Source organism: Acomys russatus, chromosome 13 (assembly GCF_903995435.1).
Source record: "Acomys russatus chromosome 13, mAcoRus1.1, whole genome shotgun sequence".
Lineage (NCBI taxonomy): Eukaryota > Metazoa > Chordata > Mammalia > Rodentia > Muridae > Acomys > Acomys russatus.
The window spans coordinates 9877099-9894643 of NC_067149.1; the positions used below are offsets into that span (position 1 = coordinate 9877099).

Genomic DNA, 17545 nt, shown 5'->3' on the forward strand with positions numbered 1-17545 from the left:
CTTAGTACTATGAATTTTTCTCTTAGCACTGCTTTCAATGTATCCCACAAATTTGGGTATGTTGTTCCTTCATTTTCATTGAATTTCAGGAAGTCCTTAATTTCTTTCTTTATATCTTCCCTGACCCAGGTGTCATTAAGTAGAGAGTTGTTTTGTTTCCATGTATGTATAGGCTTTTTGTTATTTCTGTTGTTGTTGAAGTGCAGCCTAAGACTATGGTGATCTGATAGGATACAAGGTATTATTTCAATCCTCTTGTGTCTGTTCAGGCTTGCTTTGTGACCTACTATGTGATCAATTTTGGAGAAGGTTCCAGTGGGTGCAGAAAATAATGTATATTCCTTTTTGTTTGGGTTAAAGGTTCTCTTGATATCTGTCAGATCCATTTGATTCATGGCATTGGTTAATGATGTTATTTCTCGGCTTAATTTCTATTTCAATGACCTATCCTTCAATGAGAGTGGGGTGTTGAAGTCTCCCACTGTTATTGTGTGGGGATCAATGTGTGGTTTAAGCTTCATTAATAAATCTTTTATAAATGTGGATGCCTTTGTATTGGGAGCATAGATGTTCAGAATTGTGATGTCATCTTGGTTGACTTTCCCTTTGATGAGTATGAAGTGTCCTTCCTCATCCCTTTTGATTAATATTGGTTGAAACTCTATTTTGTTATATATTAAAATGGCTATGTCTGCTTGCTTCTTGTGACCATTTGCTTGGAATATTTTTTCCAGCCTTTTACCCTGAGGTTTGAACTCACTCTTAATCAGATTGTTTATACCACCCAGAGCTACTCTCCCAGGATGTGATGTCATTCACAATGGGCTTAGCATTCTTACATCAACCAATTACCATGACAATTTCCCAGAGGCATGTCCCATAGACCTGGCAGATCTAATGGCTATTCTTCCATTGAAGATTCCTTCTCAGAGAAGCCCTGGCTCTACCAATTTGACAGCTAAAACTAACTATACCACTAAGTAAATGTATATAAAACAGTACATTGCTTACTCACCCACATTTTCTCTATGTCTACATCCATGCTGTCAAAAGGGAGGCCAGTATTTAATAATAGATTCTGTGTGAGTTGAAAAACTCATATCTGTCATGTGAATGAATGAATAAACACATAAATAAGTGAATTATGTTAGCAAATGCACTTTTATATAATTACACCTTAATAGTATATACTTTATGGCAGAGGTCCAGCCATTACCTTAGAGCTGTACACAGTTCATTTAAAGTATAAAGCCAACATTATTTATATACTATTCTGCTTTGCTGTTCTAAAATATAGCCAATCAGAGTAAAATATATAATTGCATTTTCTAAATGAGCATATTCTATTTTCATAACTAAATCTGTATCTCAAGATTTCTCTCTATTAGAAAGAGCCAGGCTCTGAGAAGTTTCTTCAAATGGTTTTAGGATCAGAACAGTCATTTCTTTCTGTCAGTATGTCTGAATCCTTCTGAGATTTTCCTTTGCATCTGTTAGTTGGTTCTAAAGTCCTACTGTCAGGTATAAAATTCTGCTTGATAAAGGCATATGTTTGGGAGAAAGTCAAGCCCCTCCCTTATGTGAGGATTTCATTTCAATTTTACATTTGTAGAAGAATTTCTCTCTTTAACTGAATATCCACTGCATGATTAGAGAGGAGACACTGGAGATTCTTCTATTCTATCTGCAAGGAGAAAATGCTACCTTCTAGTTATTCAAGAGGCATATTCTTGTACAAAATAAGTGTGGGGTCATAATAACTATTTAACACAAATATAAATAGAATGTCACCCAAACTCATACAGACAATAGAACAAACCATCAGTCACTGAAGAAACACAAGGGAAACTTGGTTGAGGAATGGCACCAGTGCTTAACTGCACTGCTACAGCTACTCCTGCTTCTGTTTACTTAAGAACCAGTAATAACACATCTCTTTCTGTCTCTCTGTCTTTGTGTGTGTGTGTGTGTGTGTGTGTGTGTGTGTGTGTGTGTGTGGTGTGGTGTGTACATTCCTGTAAGCACAAACACATATGCTTTTGCTAGTTCATGTGCACATATACGTGTATGCACGGGAAGGTTAAAATGTATCTTCAGGTGTCCATGGTGTTCACTATGTTTGACCTTGTGCTAGATTGTCCCCAGAGATCCTCCTGTCTCTTCCTTCCCAGTTCTGGGATTACAAATGTGGCCTACCATCCTCTGCTTATGGAATTCAAATCATGTGCTCATGCCTGGGGCAAATTCTGTATGACTGTGCTATCTCTCCATCTCTAGGCAAAATACCTTACACTGGATCTGTTGTATGTACAGATAAATTTCATTTCTGCTTTCTTACTTCTGTATGGTTTGAATTTTTGCAAAGAGCAAATGGGACTCACATAATGATCATATTCTCTTGTTTGAGGACAGGCGTCGTCTACATGTCATTGCACTTCTTAAAAAACGTACTTTGTTCTTGAAAAAGGAAATATTCCGGAATTAAAATATCATCATCTCCATTTGTTACTCCAGTACTTTGGCATTAAAATCAAATACATTTTTAAAAATATAATTGATTACAATATACTATTTTAGACACATAATTCTTCCTAAAAGAAGGACCGGATCTTTTGAAAAGAAGCTTCTGAAAATTAATGCCAGTTAACTAATCCAGCATATTACTCCAAAAACCTTTGTGACTGCTAAGAGCATTGCTAATGTAACATATCCCTCAGTCAATTGAGTCAACCACAGTTTCGAACTCTCATGGCTCCTCATTAGCTGAGGTTCCTGGACACCTTAAGGCAACACATTCTGTTGGGGGACACTAAAGTCACAAGTGCACATTCTGTTGGGGGACACTAAAGTTACAAGTGCACATTCTGTTGGGGGACACTAAAGTCACAAGTGCACATTCTGTTGGGGGACACTAAAGTCACAAGTGCACATTCTGTTGGGGGACACTAAAGTCACAAGTGCACATTCTGTTGGGGGACACTAAAGTCACAAGTGCACATTCTGTTGGGGGACACTAAAGTCACAAGTGCACATTCTGTTGGGGGACACTAAAGTCACAAGTGCACATTCTGTTGGGGGACACTAAAGTCACAAGTGCACATTCTGTTGGGGGACACTAAAGTCACAAGTGCACATTCTGTTGGGGGACACTAAAGTCACAAGTGCACATTCTTCTGTTAGGGGACACTAAAGTCACAAGTGCACATTCTTCTGTTAGGGGACACTAAACCACAAGTGCACATTCTGTTCTAACATCACACAACTGACTTGAAAATCAAAATTTGGAAAGAAGTAGGGTATAGAGATCACACACATTACAACCCGCGAATAGGAAGGATCAGGAGAAAAGACCAACCTATGCCAGGTTTGTCAAACTGTGAGAGTATGTGGGAAGGTCGTAGGACAACCTGCAGGAGTTAGTGCTCCCCTTCCACCCAGAGGAATCTGAGGGACACATGTCAGCTTCCCAGGCTAGGTGTCAAAGGCCTTTACCCAATGAACCATCTGAGTTTTAACAGTGGTGGATCTTTCATGATAACATTCTTACACACCTTTTAGCCCATCAGTAAAATGGAAGCAGGACAGTTGCCAGTTTCACAGGTACCTCCTTTGTTTTATTTAGGGCCTTTTGTAAACAAATGTCACAAAACGTAATTGATGACCTGACAAAATGAATAGATGGCTATTTCACATGTATTATTAATTTAACTTTCCAATATACATGAAAAGCATAAAAATTCTACCAGGGATTGTTTGAGATGGCAAACTTCCATGAGCTCTCCTTTCATGTTTCTGGTTTCACCTATTTTTAATAGATCATGTCATTGTTATTTTTTTCCATTTAAAGTACATTTTAGTTTTACACACCAACTTACATGTATTATAAATATTTTAGAGTTTTGAAATTTTTTTCAAACAAGTCCTTCACTTGCTTAGTTAGAGTAACTCCTAAATATTTTAAATTGCTGTGGCTAATGTGAAGGGTGTGGTTTTCCTAATTTCTTCCTCTGCAAGCTTGTCATTTATCTAGATGAGAGAAGCATGGGAGAATAGCAAAGTAGAAGCATCCAGAGGGTCCTAGAAACCTACAAGTAGAACATTATGATAGGCAGATTTGGGCCCAGGGGTCCCGCTCAAACTATGGCACCAGCCAAGGACAATACAGGCGCTAAACTTTAAACCCCTACCCAGATCTAGCCAATGGTCAGAACACTCTCCACAGTTGAGTGGAGAGTGGGGTATGACTTTCACATGTACTCTGGTGCCTCACATTTGACCATGTCCCCTGGAGGGGGAGACCTGGTGGCACTCAGAGGAAGGACAGCAGGTTGCCAAGAAGAGATTTGATACCCTATGAGCATATACAGGGGGAGGTAATCCCCCTCAGGAACAGTCATAGGGGAAGGGAATAATGGAAAAATGGGGGGGGGAAGAATGGGAGGATACAAGGGATGGGAAAAACATTGAGATGTAACAAGAATAAATTAATAAAAAATAAAAAATAAAAAAATAAATATTCTAGGTAGATAGTGACTAGCATGATTACATGTTCTTTTCTCAGATATTCATCCTCCTGTGTTTTTCTCACTCTCTCCTTCCTAATTAATATAGCCTCACTATGTTTTTCCATTTCCTCTTTCAAGTCACTTATACCTTTCTACTTCCTACTGCTCCCACACCAACTCCATTCTCACCTGGGAAATGGTCATTTTTTACATTCCTGGTTTTTGCAATTACTGCAAGATATAGTTTCACATATGAGTACATACATACTCAAATTTGGAGTTAGGAACCTCAGAAGAGAGAGGATGCAAGGTTTGTCTTTCTGTGTCTGGGTTAGCTCAGGCAGCATGAATTTTTCTAGTTCCATTCTTTTTCTAGCAAATTTTTTGAGTTTTTTTCTGATGACATTTTTTATTATTTCTTTTTTAACATATACATATTATTACATATAAATAAAATAAACTACATAAATCAGGAAGAACCACAAAATAATCACAAAGTATATAACTGGTACATTCCTAGTGATTTGGCTTTTTGTATTTGGCAAACTTGAAGTAAACATCTTTCCCATCTTGTCTAAAATTCTGAATCCCACATCTATCATATCTCATTGCTATAATACTTTGAATTTCTCAAGAACTCCCAAATTCTTGAAATTCTTTTCTCCTATAAGATATTTATTAAAATTCTGTGTGTGTGTGTGTGTGTGAGAGAGAGAGAGAGAGAGAGAGAGAGAGAGAGAGAGAGAGAGAGAGAGAGAGAGAGAGAGAGAGAAAGAGAGAGAGAGATCTCATGTGTGTAACTGTCTGCATATAGCACAAGTGTGAAGGTTATAAAGGACAATTACAGGTGTCTTTCTTCACTGCCCACCTTGTTTGAGGCAGGGTTTCATGTTGTTTGTCTTGGTCATGAGCTTTGTGGGATTTTCCCATCTCTGCCTCAACAACTCTGAATCAACAACTAAGTTTCTCTTTTACTCAACTAACTTAAATGGGTTAAGGGTTGCCTAGCTTTTAACTAACATTCCTGAAATATGAAATCAATTCCCCAAACTTGTTTACATGTATGTTTGATCCTCTTCACATGCTAACATAGTAAAATAACTTAAGTCAAAATTGTACATTCACTTAGTCACTTAGCAATTGCCTTTCATTTTAAATCAGTTTCATTTCCAATAAATGAAGTGTCTGTCTTCATTAAGCAATTCAACTGTATTGAATTCTTCTTTGGATTTATATGATGATACTTTTAAATGGTCTGAATAGTCCAACACAAGCCTTTAATTCTGAAAATTAGAATCCAATTGTCATTCAGGAAATTGAAAATCAACTTTTTATGACTTCAGTGGAAAGAATTCATATTGAAATCTGAACAATGGCCATGAAAAGTTAATAAATAAGACTAATGATAGACCACAGTAATTTAAGAACAATCAGACGCTTCAAGTACTTATAACTAATGTTTGAACCTTTGAGAAAAGGAGGAACCAGTATTGAATTTCCATATTGAAATTTTAAAGTCTTTGGTCCAATTTATCAAGTATCCATTTCACATTTCCCTCACACATTCGTTTCACATTCTCAATATAATTATTACAGATATTAAATTACAGAATGAAAGTCAATGTACAGATTTTGAAGCTCTGTGCATCCTGTTATAATTAACACTTTCTTCCCCAAATATAAAATATCCCCTTAACCAAACTCCTGCCATTAAATTACTAACACACCCAACCCTCATAATTCAAAGAACTGTTTCATTCTTTAATTTTACTTTATTAAAATACTGTTTATTTAACTTGTATTTTTTTGTCTACCTCCACTGCCAGAGATCTTTAATAACCTCTTGCTGGGTCATCCGGGAGCAATTCTGTACATAACTAATGAATTTGGCTTCCACTTTGGGAAGAGAACCACCTTTTTGCATACTTGCTTGCATTTTGGCCTTAATGTCTTCTACAGAGCTGGATCCTTTGGTGTTTTAGGGTTTTTTTTTTTTTTTTTTTCCTGTTTTGTTTGTTTGTTTGTTTTCATTATTGTAGTTTTGGGGTTTTTTATTTGTTTGTTTATGAATTCTTAACCATTTGATCTTGGTGCTGATGGTTTTAAATCTTTTTCATTTTGGTTTGATTTTTGTGCATTACTCAGGCATATTCTTCACCGGAGCTTTTCCTCTGCCTCAAAATGATCATTTTCATCTTCATCTAGTTTTACTTTTTTCTGTACCACCTTGTTGCTACCTCCAGGACCAAATTGCTTTCTAGACATACTAAAGAGTTTTACATCTTCCTCATCTTCATCTTTGGACTATGCATCTTCCTCTAGAGCCACTAGCTGCCCACTAATATGCTCAGGCCCTGAACCATACTTCAACCGTAAGACCACAGGAGGTGTAGTCTCAAAGCCCCCGGGGGAAACTTGGTTATACAGACATTTTCAAAGTTACCAGTGTTACTTTAATTGGACTGCCTTCATAGTTCATTGCTTCTGCCCCTGCAATGTGTAATTCATCTTTTGCCCTTGCCTCTAAGCTGGTGATAACTGGCGCTCATTTTTATCATTATCCACTTCAGAGTTAAAATCTTTGTCAGCCTTTAGTTCACAACTGAAAAGCTGGTTCTGATGCTTAGGAGGGCTCATATCTATGTCCACCGAGGTATACATGAGGTGGAGGTGCGCATTTCAGTGTGAGCGAAGACAGATGAAGAAAACTGCCTTTTGCTCCTCAGAACAAATACTCAGGACAGAATCACACCAAGCTGTTTCATTCTTTTCTAAAAAACACATTTCTGCTGTGTTGAAAGAAAAAAGTATGCTCTTGGCAAGGAGTAAATGGTGTTTTATGAAGTATCAGAAGATGCAGTAATGATTGAGAGCTTCCTGATGCACGAGATAGGGCTGAAAGCCTTCATTAGAATGTGTGTTGTGCCTTCCTGTGCCCTGCATCTATCTGAATGGAAACTGGAAAACCAAAAGGGCAGGATATGCTTTCAAAAAATATGATGGCAGTGCTGAGCTTAAAAGAATTGGAATAAGTATTCTCAGTAGATTTCTTCTTTCTTTTCTTTTCTTTTCTTTCTTTCTTTCTCTTTCTCTCTCTCTCTCTCTCTCTCTCTCTTCTCTTTTCTTTTTTAGCTTTTTGATACAGGGCTTCTCTGTGTAGCCTTGGCTATCCTGGACTTGCCTTGTAGACCAGACTGGCCTCAAACTCACAGAGATCTGCCTGCCTTTGCATCCAGAGTGTTGGCATTAAAGGCATGTGCCACCATGCTTTCTTAAAGATCAGAAAAGATTTTCAAAGATTACCTAAGTCCAATAAGATGCCAGGACATCCCATTTTCAGAGGATCAGCCAGGTATCAAGAGAATCAAAGTGACTTATAATAGGTCATAGGAATGCTTTCTCCCTTTGTAATCTACTTAACATGTATTTATAAAACATTCCTCTATGGAAGTTTTATATGTGATTTATGTTCAAATGTATATATACATTAGAGAAGTCAAAACTGCTGAAAAGCATGACATATTTCCCAGATTCTTGCTATTCTGTGAGCCACAGAATTGTCTTTAAATAAAGTACAGCTTTCTGTGCAGCCAATGAGTAGCCAGGCATGCTAATAAGGACATCTGTAAAAAGTGTTGTTCTGCTGAGACACGATGTGGAGCCCGGGAGAGAATGGATGGAGCATGGAGACCCTTTTGTAAAGTACTATGAACACATTTCCAAAAATATCAAAACTACATTAAGGGAAACTTAAGGACACGTTGTTTTGACTACTGGAAACAGCAATCCACACAGTGATTGCGGTGGTTAATGTACTGTACAATATTACTGTGAAGCAGAAGACCTCATTCTCTTAGCTGCTCCAAACCCACAAATTCAATTGATTACATGATGCCCCACAGAATAGATTCCAAGGGGAAATGGGAAAATGCTGCAGTAATCCTTTCAAAGCTGGCCAATTCATTCAGCTTCTGATTACTTACTTATTTTGCCTTTGGTCAGTTTAGAAGAATAGAATGTTACAGTGGCTTTTATTTCAGAAGAGTTTGTTTAAGATACAACAGAGAAAACATCATGGGCCCTTGGTTACCATAGTAAAACATGGTCCAACTGTTATAGCAAAACAAATGTCCTGAGTTCAGAGATAAAATGTCATATATACTAGAGGTCTGTGGTTAAAAAGGCTCCCTTGATATTTAAGTCAACAGAGTTGAATATCATAACTTTATAGCTATTAAATTGTTCTCTTACATTAGATTTTAAACATAAGAGCTTTAGACAAACATGGAAAACTCAACAATGTTGACATAGGAGCTGGTGGTTTTCACCTTTGGATGAACCTATTTATACAGAGAGCTCATGAGTCCCTGACTTACTCTCACACACCAGATTTAGTGAGGCATGGTTTTTGCTTCCAGTGTCTCCCATTTAAAATGACTGGGGGCACTTAGAAGAAGGATAGCAGGCTACCAAGAAGAGACTTGATACACTATGAGCATGTAAAGGTGGAGGAGGTCCCCCTCAGTCATAGTTATAGCGGAGGGGAGTAAGGGGAAAATGGGAGGGAGGGAGGAATGGGAGGATACAAGGGATGGGATAACCATTGAGATATAATATGAATAAATTAATAAAAATATTAAAAAAAATAAAATGACTGGGGGGGGGGGACAACTTAATAAGAGAAGATATCAACAGAGCCACAGCCAATTCTTCATGTGGACTTTGCTGTAAAACAATGATCTGTCTAATTTTGGAAAACAAAACTGAGTCATTCCTTTAAGTGAAAGTGTGGAACAAGGCTTGGCAAGACGGCTCAGTGAAAGCGGCATTTGCTGACTACCTTGAGACCTGTGTTTGACCTGCAGGGATCCCTATGGAAGGAGATAAGTGTCAACTCCTGTAAGCTATAATTTAATCCCAACATCTTTGTTGTGGAACAAGTAATAAATAAAATAAAAGGTAAAAAGAAAGAAAGAAATGTAAAGAATAAATATTCTGTGTCCAGTAAATATTTCTATGCTTGGAAGTAACTTCATGATTTTTTTCATGGTATATTCATGTTGTCCTTCAGATACTAATATGAAAAATAAAAATGGATCATAATATTCTTAGGAAGATCTTTCCAAAAATATTTCTCTACTCAATTCTCTGAACAAAGTATCTGCTTCCGTTTCTCGCTTTGCCAGAGCTGTGTTGACCCAGGACACCAATCATTCCTCTACCACTTGACACTTAAAGAAATCCCACAGGGTTTCCCAAAACAGAAATGACAGTGAATAGTTTATGTCTGGACAGTGTGCTGGCTTATAGAGAGATATCTGAAAGGATAAAAAATAAAAATAGGCCTGTATAGATGACACAGTAGTTAAGAGTGTTAGACTTTGCCTCTTCCAGGAAACCTGACTTGTCAGTGTCTTTTAGGCAGCTTGGCTTGTGTGGAGGTATCCCTCAGAAGTCCTTCAGAAGTAGGAGGACTTACAAATCTGGTCAGTTTGAGGGAGGCCCTGAAATTATTTTAAGCTGTTTATTTCCTATACTTAATGAGCTTCCCTGTAGAATGGAATGCTTAACTTCCTTTTAGAGCACCCTGTGTCTTAAGAGCTTCCCTTCAAGATGGACGGTTTTTATCTCAGCAAAAACTGCCAACAGCAACTGTGTTGTGAGTAAGGGAAAATAGCTAACTAGGTAGATCAGAAGGGTATAGTGACTCTCACTCTTGCTGGGAAGTCCATTCCCTCCTTGACATTAAAGCCTAATTCTTTGGATTGACATATAGTGATGATGAGTTGAGACATCCACACTTGTGAACTGAGAAGATACTGTATCCTTGGAACTTCCATTAGTAGAAAAGCCATTGTCAGACTAGCTGGACCACAGCCTGCAAGCTACTCTAATCAATACCTTTTTATGTAGAGAGATTAATTTTATAAGTTCTGTTCCACTAGAGAACCATGACTATGTTCTATACACTAGGACATATGTGTTAAAAGTTATCACCTGGTGTTATGGGAATGACCCAACTAGTTCAAAAGACATGGCATTGTTTGAAGAATGTCTACTGTATGATCAGAGTGAAAGCTCACAGAAGAACAATCTTTCCCCTTCTAAGCCTTCCTTTCCATCAACTTCCACTGGCAGTCTACCAGAGAGCTACAGTTGTCAGTGAGATTCACTCTGCAGAGCTACGACCCCAGGATCCCCAAAGGTAAAGCAGAGGTTGAGCAGTGACAACATGGCAAAAGCTCTCAAATCATTACCCGCTAGAAGCTGAGTCCTGGATGTTTTCTCATCTCAACATGGAGTCACACAACACCATCAAATTGATGTAGCAGGTTCAGACAGATGTGCAAGCACAAGATTAAAAACTATGCAATTGTGTTTCTCTTTTCCCAATGAAATGTGTTTCTTTACCAGATATATAAGGTCTAATAAAAAGCAACAAAGGAAATTAAGATTACTACAGTATTTTCAGATTTTTCTATTAAAATGATTTCTGTAAACTCTCAGGTCTGTTGCAGTGACAGTCAATATAGACTTAGCATGTTGGCTTGAAAAGAATATCATTCATATTTTAAACAGAGAGATGTGCCTGCCTAAATATTTATATTATTTTTATGCAATGCATTGCTAGAAAGTATCTGTGGCATTTTTATTTTACATATAAGATATGTGAGCTAAAAATGATGGTTGTAATTATATGAAATGAGAAATACAAATATATATATATATATATATATATATATATATATATATATATATATTTCATATTAGATATAGTCTCCAGAAGAAAGAATCAATTTGTAATACTTTAACTTGGTCAAAAACCCATGGCAAGAGAGATCATAGGACCTACAGGGATATTGAATAAATCTGTTGAACTAAATTGATACAAAGTCAAACTACTTGACTTATAAATGGTTATGTTTATACATACAGTGAATAGTAATAAGTGCATAGATGTTTGGCTGTACAAGATGCTGAAGTTAAGGGATAAATAAATGCTCATTCTTCGATAAAGCAATTATATGATCCTTTTACAGGCCCAGGGAACACTGCAAAACAAAGGGTGAAAATATTGTAGAAGCCATAAGATACAGAGAAAGGCTGTGAAATGCCGTCTCCTAGTGAAGACACAGACACTTAGAATATGAATTCAGAGCATTCTACTCTGAGTCTGTAGAAGGATAGGCATATCACCAGGTAGGCATGGAGGGGCCTCACCCCTCACTGCTGAGCTACATGCTACTGACTCAAGTGGATGAAGAAGTATGTTCTTGAGATGTGTACCCACTAAAGGCCCTACTGGGCTATAATGGCTAGATCAAATACAATGGTTACATAGATGGCTTTGTTTAATCTAAATGGGTCATAAAACAAAAATAAAAGTCATGAGTCTGAGAAAGGATCTGGTCTGACTTTTCTAGTGATGGGAAGTAAATAAGAGAGGGTGAGTAGAAGTAACCAGAATGCTTATATGCATTATGAAATTGTCAATAAAGAAAGTAATTAAAAATAAAAGAGGGTAGCATGTATAAGTAAATTACATATAAAAACATAAAACATTCATATAAATGTACTCATAAAACATAAACATGTAGCCATATATACGTACATAGAACATGTACACTATAGACATGTGCATGTAAACATGTTTACAAACATAACATATAGACAGACATATGAAGCACACGCAGAGAACTTGCATTTATCAGCAGACACATTTGATCATTTAAATGTACATTCTTTTACATTTTCTTTTTGACTTGACCTATCATGCCTTTCTGTAACAGATCTTCCTGGTTTTATAGCATGTTCCTTCAAAGGTAGGCTCTAGAGTGCTTTTAGTTGTTTAGTAGGGCATACACAGCTGCTTTTCATGTGTATGATGTATGTCCTCCATGTTTATAAACATTTAGGTTGTTCTAATATTTTTGTGTTGATGTGTCAACTGAGAGTGGAATCAAAATAAAACATTGAAATACATTATATGTAAGTTTATGTACAAAGTACATATAAATTATGATAACCAGAAATAACAACCATTGTTTTGTTAAATTGGTATTTTCAAGTAATAGAAGACAAATCAACATGGAAAACAAAACCAGATCAATGAGATGACTCATTTCTTTTTTTAAGGATTATCACTAAACAACAGCTTTCTCTGTTTCTCATATACAGATGCCCCACCACGTGAAGCCCTTGCCGTATTACAGCTATGACCAACCAGTGATTGGGTACTGCCAGGCCCACCAGCCTCTTCATATCAACAAGGCCTATGAAGCTGTGTCCATAGACCAGGATGACAGCCCCAGTCTGGAGCTTGGGAGAGACCACAGCTTCATTGCCACCATAGCCAGGTCGGCTGCACCTGCCATTTATCTGGAGAGAATAACAAACTAACATTAAAGCCAACTCCTTGATGCGGAGCTCGCAGGGGAAGGGAGGCCTTGGTCGCAAAGGACATGAGGTGTCCAGCAGCCTCCAGCCGCCAGAGTCCATTGCTCCTGTACAGAAGTTTAGGAAATAGTGAGAAACAAACCCCAAACTGCTTATGAAGTTGGGCAGCTGATGAACCCAGCACTCACCGGGAGGACACACACCTTTCTTTGCTTTAAGACAACACAAACACAAGCACTCCCGGATGTAAATAGTCAAGAGTGTTAAGTTCTTATAAAAATAGATTTCACCCTAGCTATCTATAGGTTTGTTTGTATATTTGATTTTTCTACACTGCATGGTTCCTGGGCTGGAGAACCACAGGGGGGAGGGTGGGAATTTTGGGGAAACAACTCCGTTTTCCTTGTAAGGTGTGCGTAACACTCACAGACCTTTTCTCCAATGTTTTCATTTTAGTTTCTTTTTTTCTTGAAAAACCTGGATATATTCTGGTTTTATTTACTTCATTTTTCTTAATTTCCTGATTAAATGACTTTCTACTTCTCAATGTGAGTACTTACATGGTACCAAGAGAAGATTTGGTTTTGCATCGACCTAAAGTAAAGAGAGTTGACTACAACTTTCGATCAATTACTGGAAAGAGTTAAGTACATCGAAGTGTATATCCACTCAGTACACATTATAGACAATACCAGGAGTTCTGGGTTTCTCCCTAGTTGGCATCCATCACAGACGGAAACCTGATAGCCACATCTGTGAACGCCTGCATTGGAGAAGAGCCTGCGTGCTACCCTGAGTGGAGAGAAGGGCTCTGTGAACAATGGTCAGGGATCCGGTGGATGAAACTCTCATGGGATGAATTTCTACACTCAAGATGATGTGTAATATTGCTTTTAAATTTAATTATCACTTAGCTTTTGTGTAATTTTTATCAATAAAAGAAAAAAATGTTGAAAAATAAAATATATTATTTTGCGGTTGGTATACCATAGCCCATCTTCCTGTGCGTAGAATGTGTCTACCTGGTACCAGAGTAACAATGGAGTAATCTCAAGGGTTTGTTTTGTTTTGTTTTTTTCTGTACCCAATGATCAGGTAGAGAAACATCAATAGGTGTAGAAAATACATATGAAATGAAGCTTAGGTACTAATATTTATTAGGATCACCATTACTCTTAACACATGGAAAATGAAAAATGTACCAATTGGAGAATTAAAGATTGCCTGATCATAGAGGAATGGCACAACTATGTGGGAATTAGTAACCATACAGAAAAACACATAGCAGTCATTTTTAAAATCCTCTTTCAAAGGAGACAATGGGGTTTGGAGAGATGGCTCATCAGTTTCAAATGCTTGCTTCCCTTGCCAAGGACTGGGGTTTTACTCCCAGAGCTCACATCTGGCTACTCACGGTCACCTGTAATTCTAGCAGCAGGGGGAACCAACACATTATGGCCACCATGGGCAGCTGCACATCAGTACACTTTCCCACTCAGACACATATACACATACATACACACATTACAAAGTAAAGTAAAATCACCCAAAGGAACCTAACAATATAGCTATCAATCAGTCACACCATTGCTGGCACAATACACCAACAATTCTCCAACTCACTGCGGGTACTGCTTTGAGATAGTTCTTGGTCTGCTTGGAGTGGTTTCATTTTTAAAACAAGATGAAGCTATGATGTTTATGTTATTTATTAAGGCAACCTTTGCATTTTAAGCTGTGGCATTAGACATTGAATTCAGTAGATATCTTTAAGAACTAACTATTTAATTCTAAACTCTGAAACTAATTGTAAAAGAGCTTTATAAATTACTCTATATCAAAGTTGCAAACAACTGTAAACAAAGTCATTCAAATTGCAATAGGATACTGAACATGCATTTTCTGTTCAATATTATTCTATTTGAATACCATCCTAAAATAGAATTGAAGTTACCTTCTGTATTATATGAGAAAATGCCAATTGTCATGCTAAGGGAAAAGTCAGTCAAGACAGCTCTTATTTTCACATTGAAAAGGGCCATTATTGCCAAATTCTTTTAATTTTCTGTTAATATTATCACTTAAATTATATGTATTTTCTTAACCATGAATATAGAAGGAGTTGACCACAGGTTTAAAATGTAAACCTTTAATACTTTAAACTTCAACATAATTCTTTGCTGTTATGACCTTTTTTAGGATTTGGCCAATAAATTTGAAGCAAATCTTCCCAAATTAAATGATTTGTTTTTTTGGTGGGGATGGTATCATTCCAAAGTAGGAGGATTTTATCAAACATTGATACCTTTTTCATTGTTGTTGAGCTGATCCCATCAGACACAGCACTCAATTTTTTCATCTATAATTCTTGATCAAAATTGTCTTTGGTCAGTTTACTTCTTTGTCTTACAACCAAAACCATACCAAATAGATATATTCCTCCTGTTATTTAGAATTAATTTTTTTGGCATACTGTTGCTTGACGTCAACATAAACAGTGAGGTGAAGTCTTAGGATATCAGACAGCATTGTAAAAATGTTGAGCTACTAAACATGAAAACTTCCAAAGAACTTATTTTAATTTGCATATCATTTGCATGTGCCAGAATAACTTTGCATTGAGTTTTGCAAATGTGTTGAAGCTTAGAACAGGTAAACAAGAAAACATCAGAAAGCAATTTCACTTGAGTAGTCCTGGAGAAATCCTGAAATGCAAACTTCAGGCCTGATATTACAAAATGAGAGGCAAAGCTTTCAAAGGGAAAGATATCTTAAAATTTTTAAGTGGTATTTCAACAAAGGGCTTGAAAAATCTAACATTGCATTATTGAACCTTTAAGAAAGAAAAACCTTATCCTCTGTATGCTGGAAGCCTGTTGCAAGCAAAAAGGATTGAGGAGCCAGTAACTCACAACTCAGGCTGCAGTGCCATCTATACATCACTACTGTAGGGCAAACTTGCCTCTGTGGCTCACCATCAATCCATCATTCCTGGTTCTGCAGGTGTAATGGGAACTGACTACCCTAGGGAGCTACACATTCCTCTACCTGGAAGAGTGACATGATGCTGACCGTGGGTAATATAAAGATTTTTCCACTGTCTTTTAGATGCCAGGAATTATGTCGATTCTGTTTAATGCTCATTTTGGATTGTTAGAGAGTCCTACCAAAGAATTTTTACTCTTATTCAAAACCCTTCTTAGTTAGAAATCAGATTTTATACTAGATTGTTTATTGGACATCTGAAAGGTCACAGGCTTTCCTTTGAAAGCTGAACATTCTTATGAAATAGTCACAGAGAGAGGACATTAAAACCAGGCCTAGAAATAATTATGAGCAAAACACAATACAGCTTGGAACAGTCAGTCTCCAAAACATGGTTAACTCTCATCATGAATATTCATAGTAACTCTGCTTCTACATATTGCAAGAAGCAGTAAGTACGTATCTGGGGTCAAAACTTGCCTGATATGTGCCTGAAAGTGGCCATGTTTTGCATTTTCATCCCTTTGAAGGTCTGCAACCATATTTCACATGTGACCTTCAGAGGCTGACAACATAAATAATAAAAATTTTTACTTTCAGCATGCCGGAGAAAAACCAAGTGCTTTCTAAAATAAGGCATATTTTATTCTGTTCTGTTAGTCAATTTTAGTCACTGTTCTATTTCTGTGAAGAGGTACCATGACCAAGGTAACTCTTTTGTTTTTCTCTCAGAAGTATTTGTTTTTATTTTTATTTTTATTCTAACAATACTAGTTCAATAATGAAGCAATGAGGACAGTGGAGAGATGTCTCAGGAAGATGCCCCAAGAAGCATCTCTATGGCCTCAGGCTACACTTTTATGTACCTCTGAGTAGAGAAAATGGCAGGCCTAAATTACTACAAGATAGTTGATATCATGAAACTGCAGAAATGGAAAATATGTAGTGCTCCAATCTTAAAGGTTTGCATCTTACAAACAGTCCATAAATATATAAATATATAAACACGGAAATTATTATTAACAACTACATAACCTGTTACTCAATAGCTTAACAAGATCATCAACAACAAACCATAACAACACAAACACATCACAGAAGGGCTTACAGGAAGGAATGCTGTGATGTGGAGCTGTGATGAATAATGCAAATTTAGCTGGCCCAGGCCGACTTAAAATGTATTGTCAGTGTCACATTTCCAAAGAGATACCTACAAGCATAATAGCTAGAACATAGAACATTGTGTGACCCATTGTACATGTCACTGATGAATAAATACATGAAAAATGGGCTTAAGTGAGACCACACATAGGATCATTGCCAATACTGTACAGCCAGAGAAAGGGAGCCATCATTAGCTTCCATCTGCTGCTTAAGCCCTGAAGAACAAAGGCAGTGTTGACAAAGGAGCATCTAGTTGGTGAAGCTAAGGCTCTTAGGACACTAGCTTACTGAGGTCCTTGTCAAAGCCTCATCCCTGGAGCCATCTAACTCTGGCCTCACATGGCTTCAGAACACGTCCTGAGTAAAACCTGAAGGCTCGTTTTCACCTTCCATGTTATGTAATCTTTAATATAAAGGTTCACAAGCAGCAAAATTCTGAAATTTGGGTCATCTGCCATTAAAAGTAACATTTAAATCAAAGTTCTCTTCAATAA

The 17545-nt window shown here is 37.1% G+C and overlaps 1 protein-coding gene and 1 pseudogene across 2 annotated transcripts in view; one reads left to right on the forward strand and one right to left on the reverse strand.

The window, feature by feature from the left end:
• Positions 1-13609, forward strand: part of Lrrtm4 (leucine rich repeat transmembrane neuronal 4) — a 771295-nt gene extending 757686 nt beyond the window's left edge. For both annotated transcript variants that reach the window (XM_051154758.1, XM_051154759.1), the window contains exon 3: positions 12684-13609. In XM_051154758.1, the coding sequence (XP_051010715.1) occupies positions 12684-12905 (222 nt within the window). In that variant the 3' untranslated portion in view covers positions 12906-13609. The remainder of the gene's footprint in view (positions 1-12683) is intronic.
• On the reverse strand, positions 6316-7166 carry LOC127197052 (nucleophosmin-like; annotated as a pseudogene).
• Positions 13610-17545: the final 3936 nt, after the last annotated feature.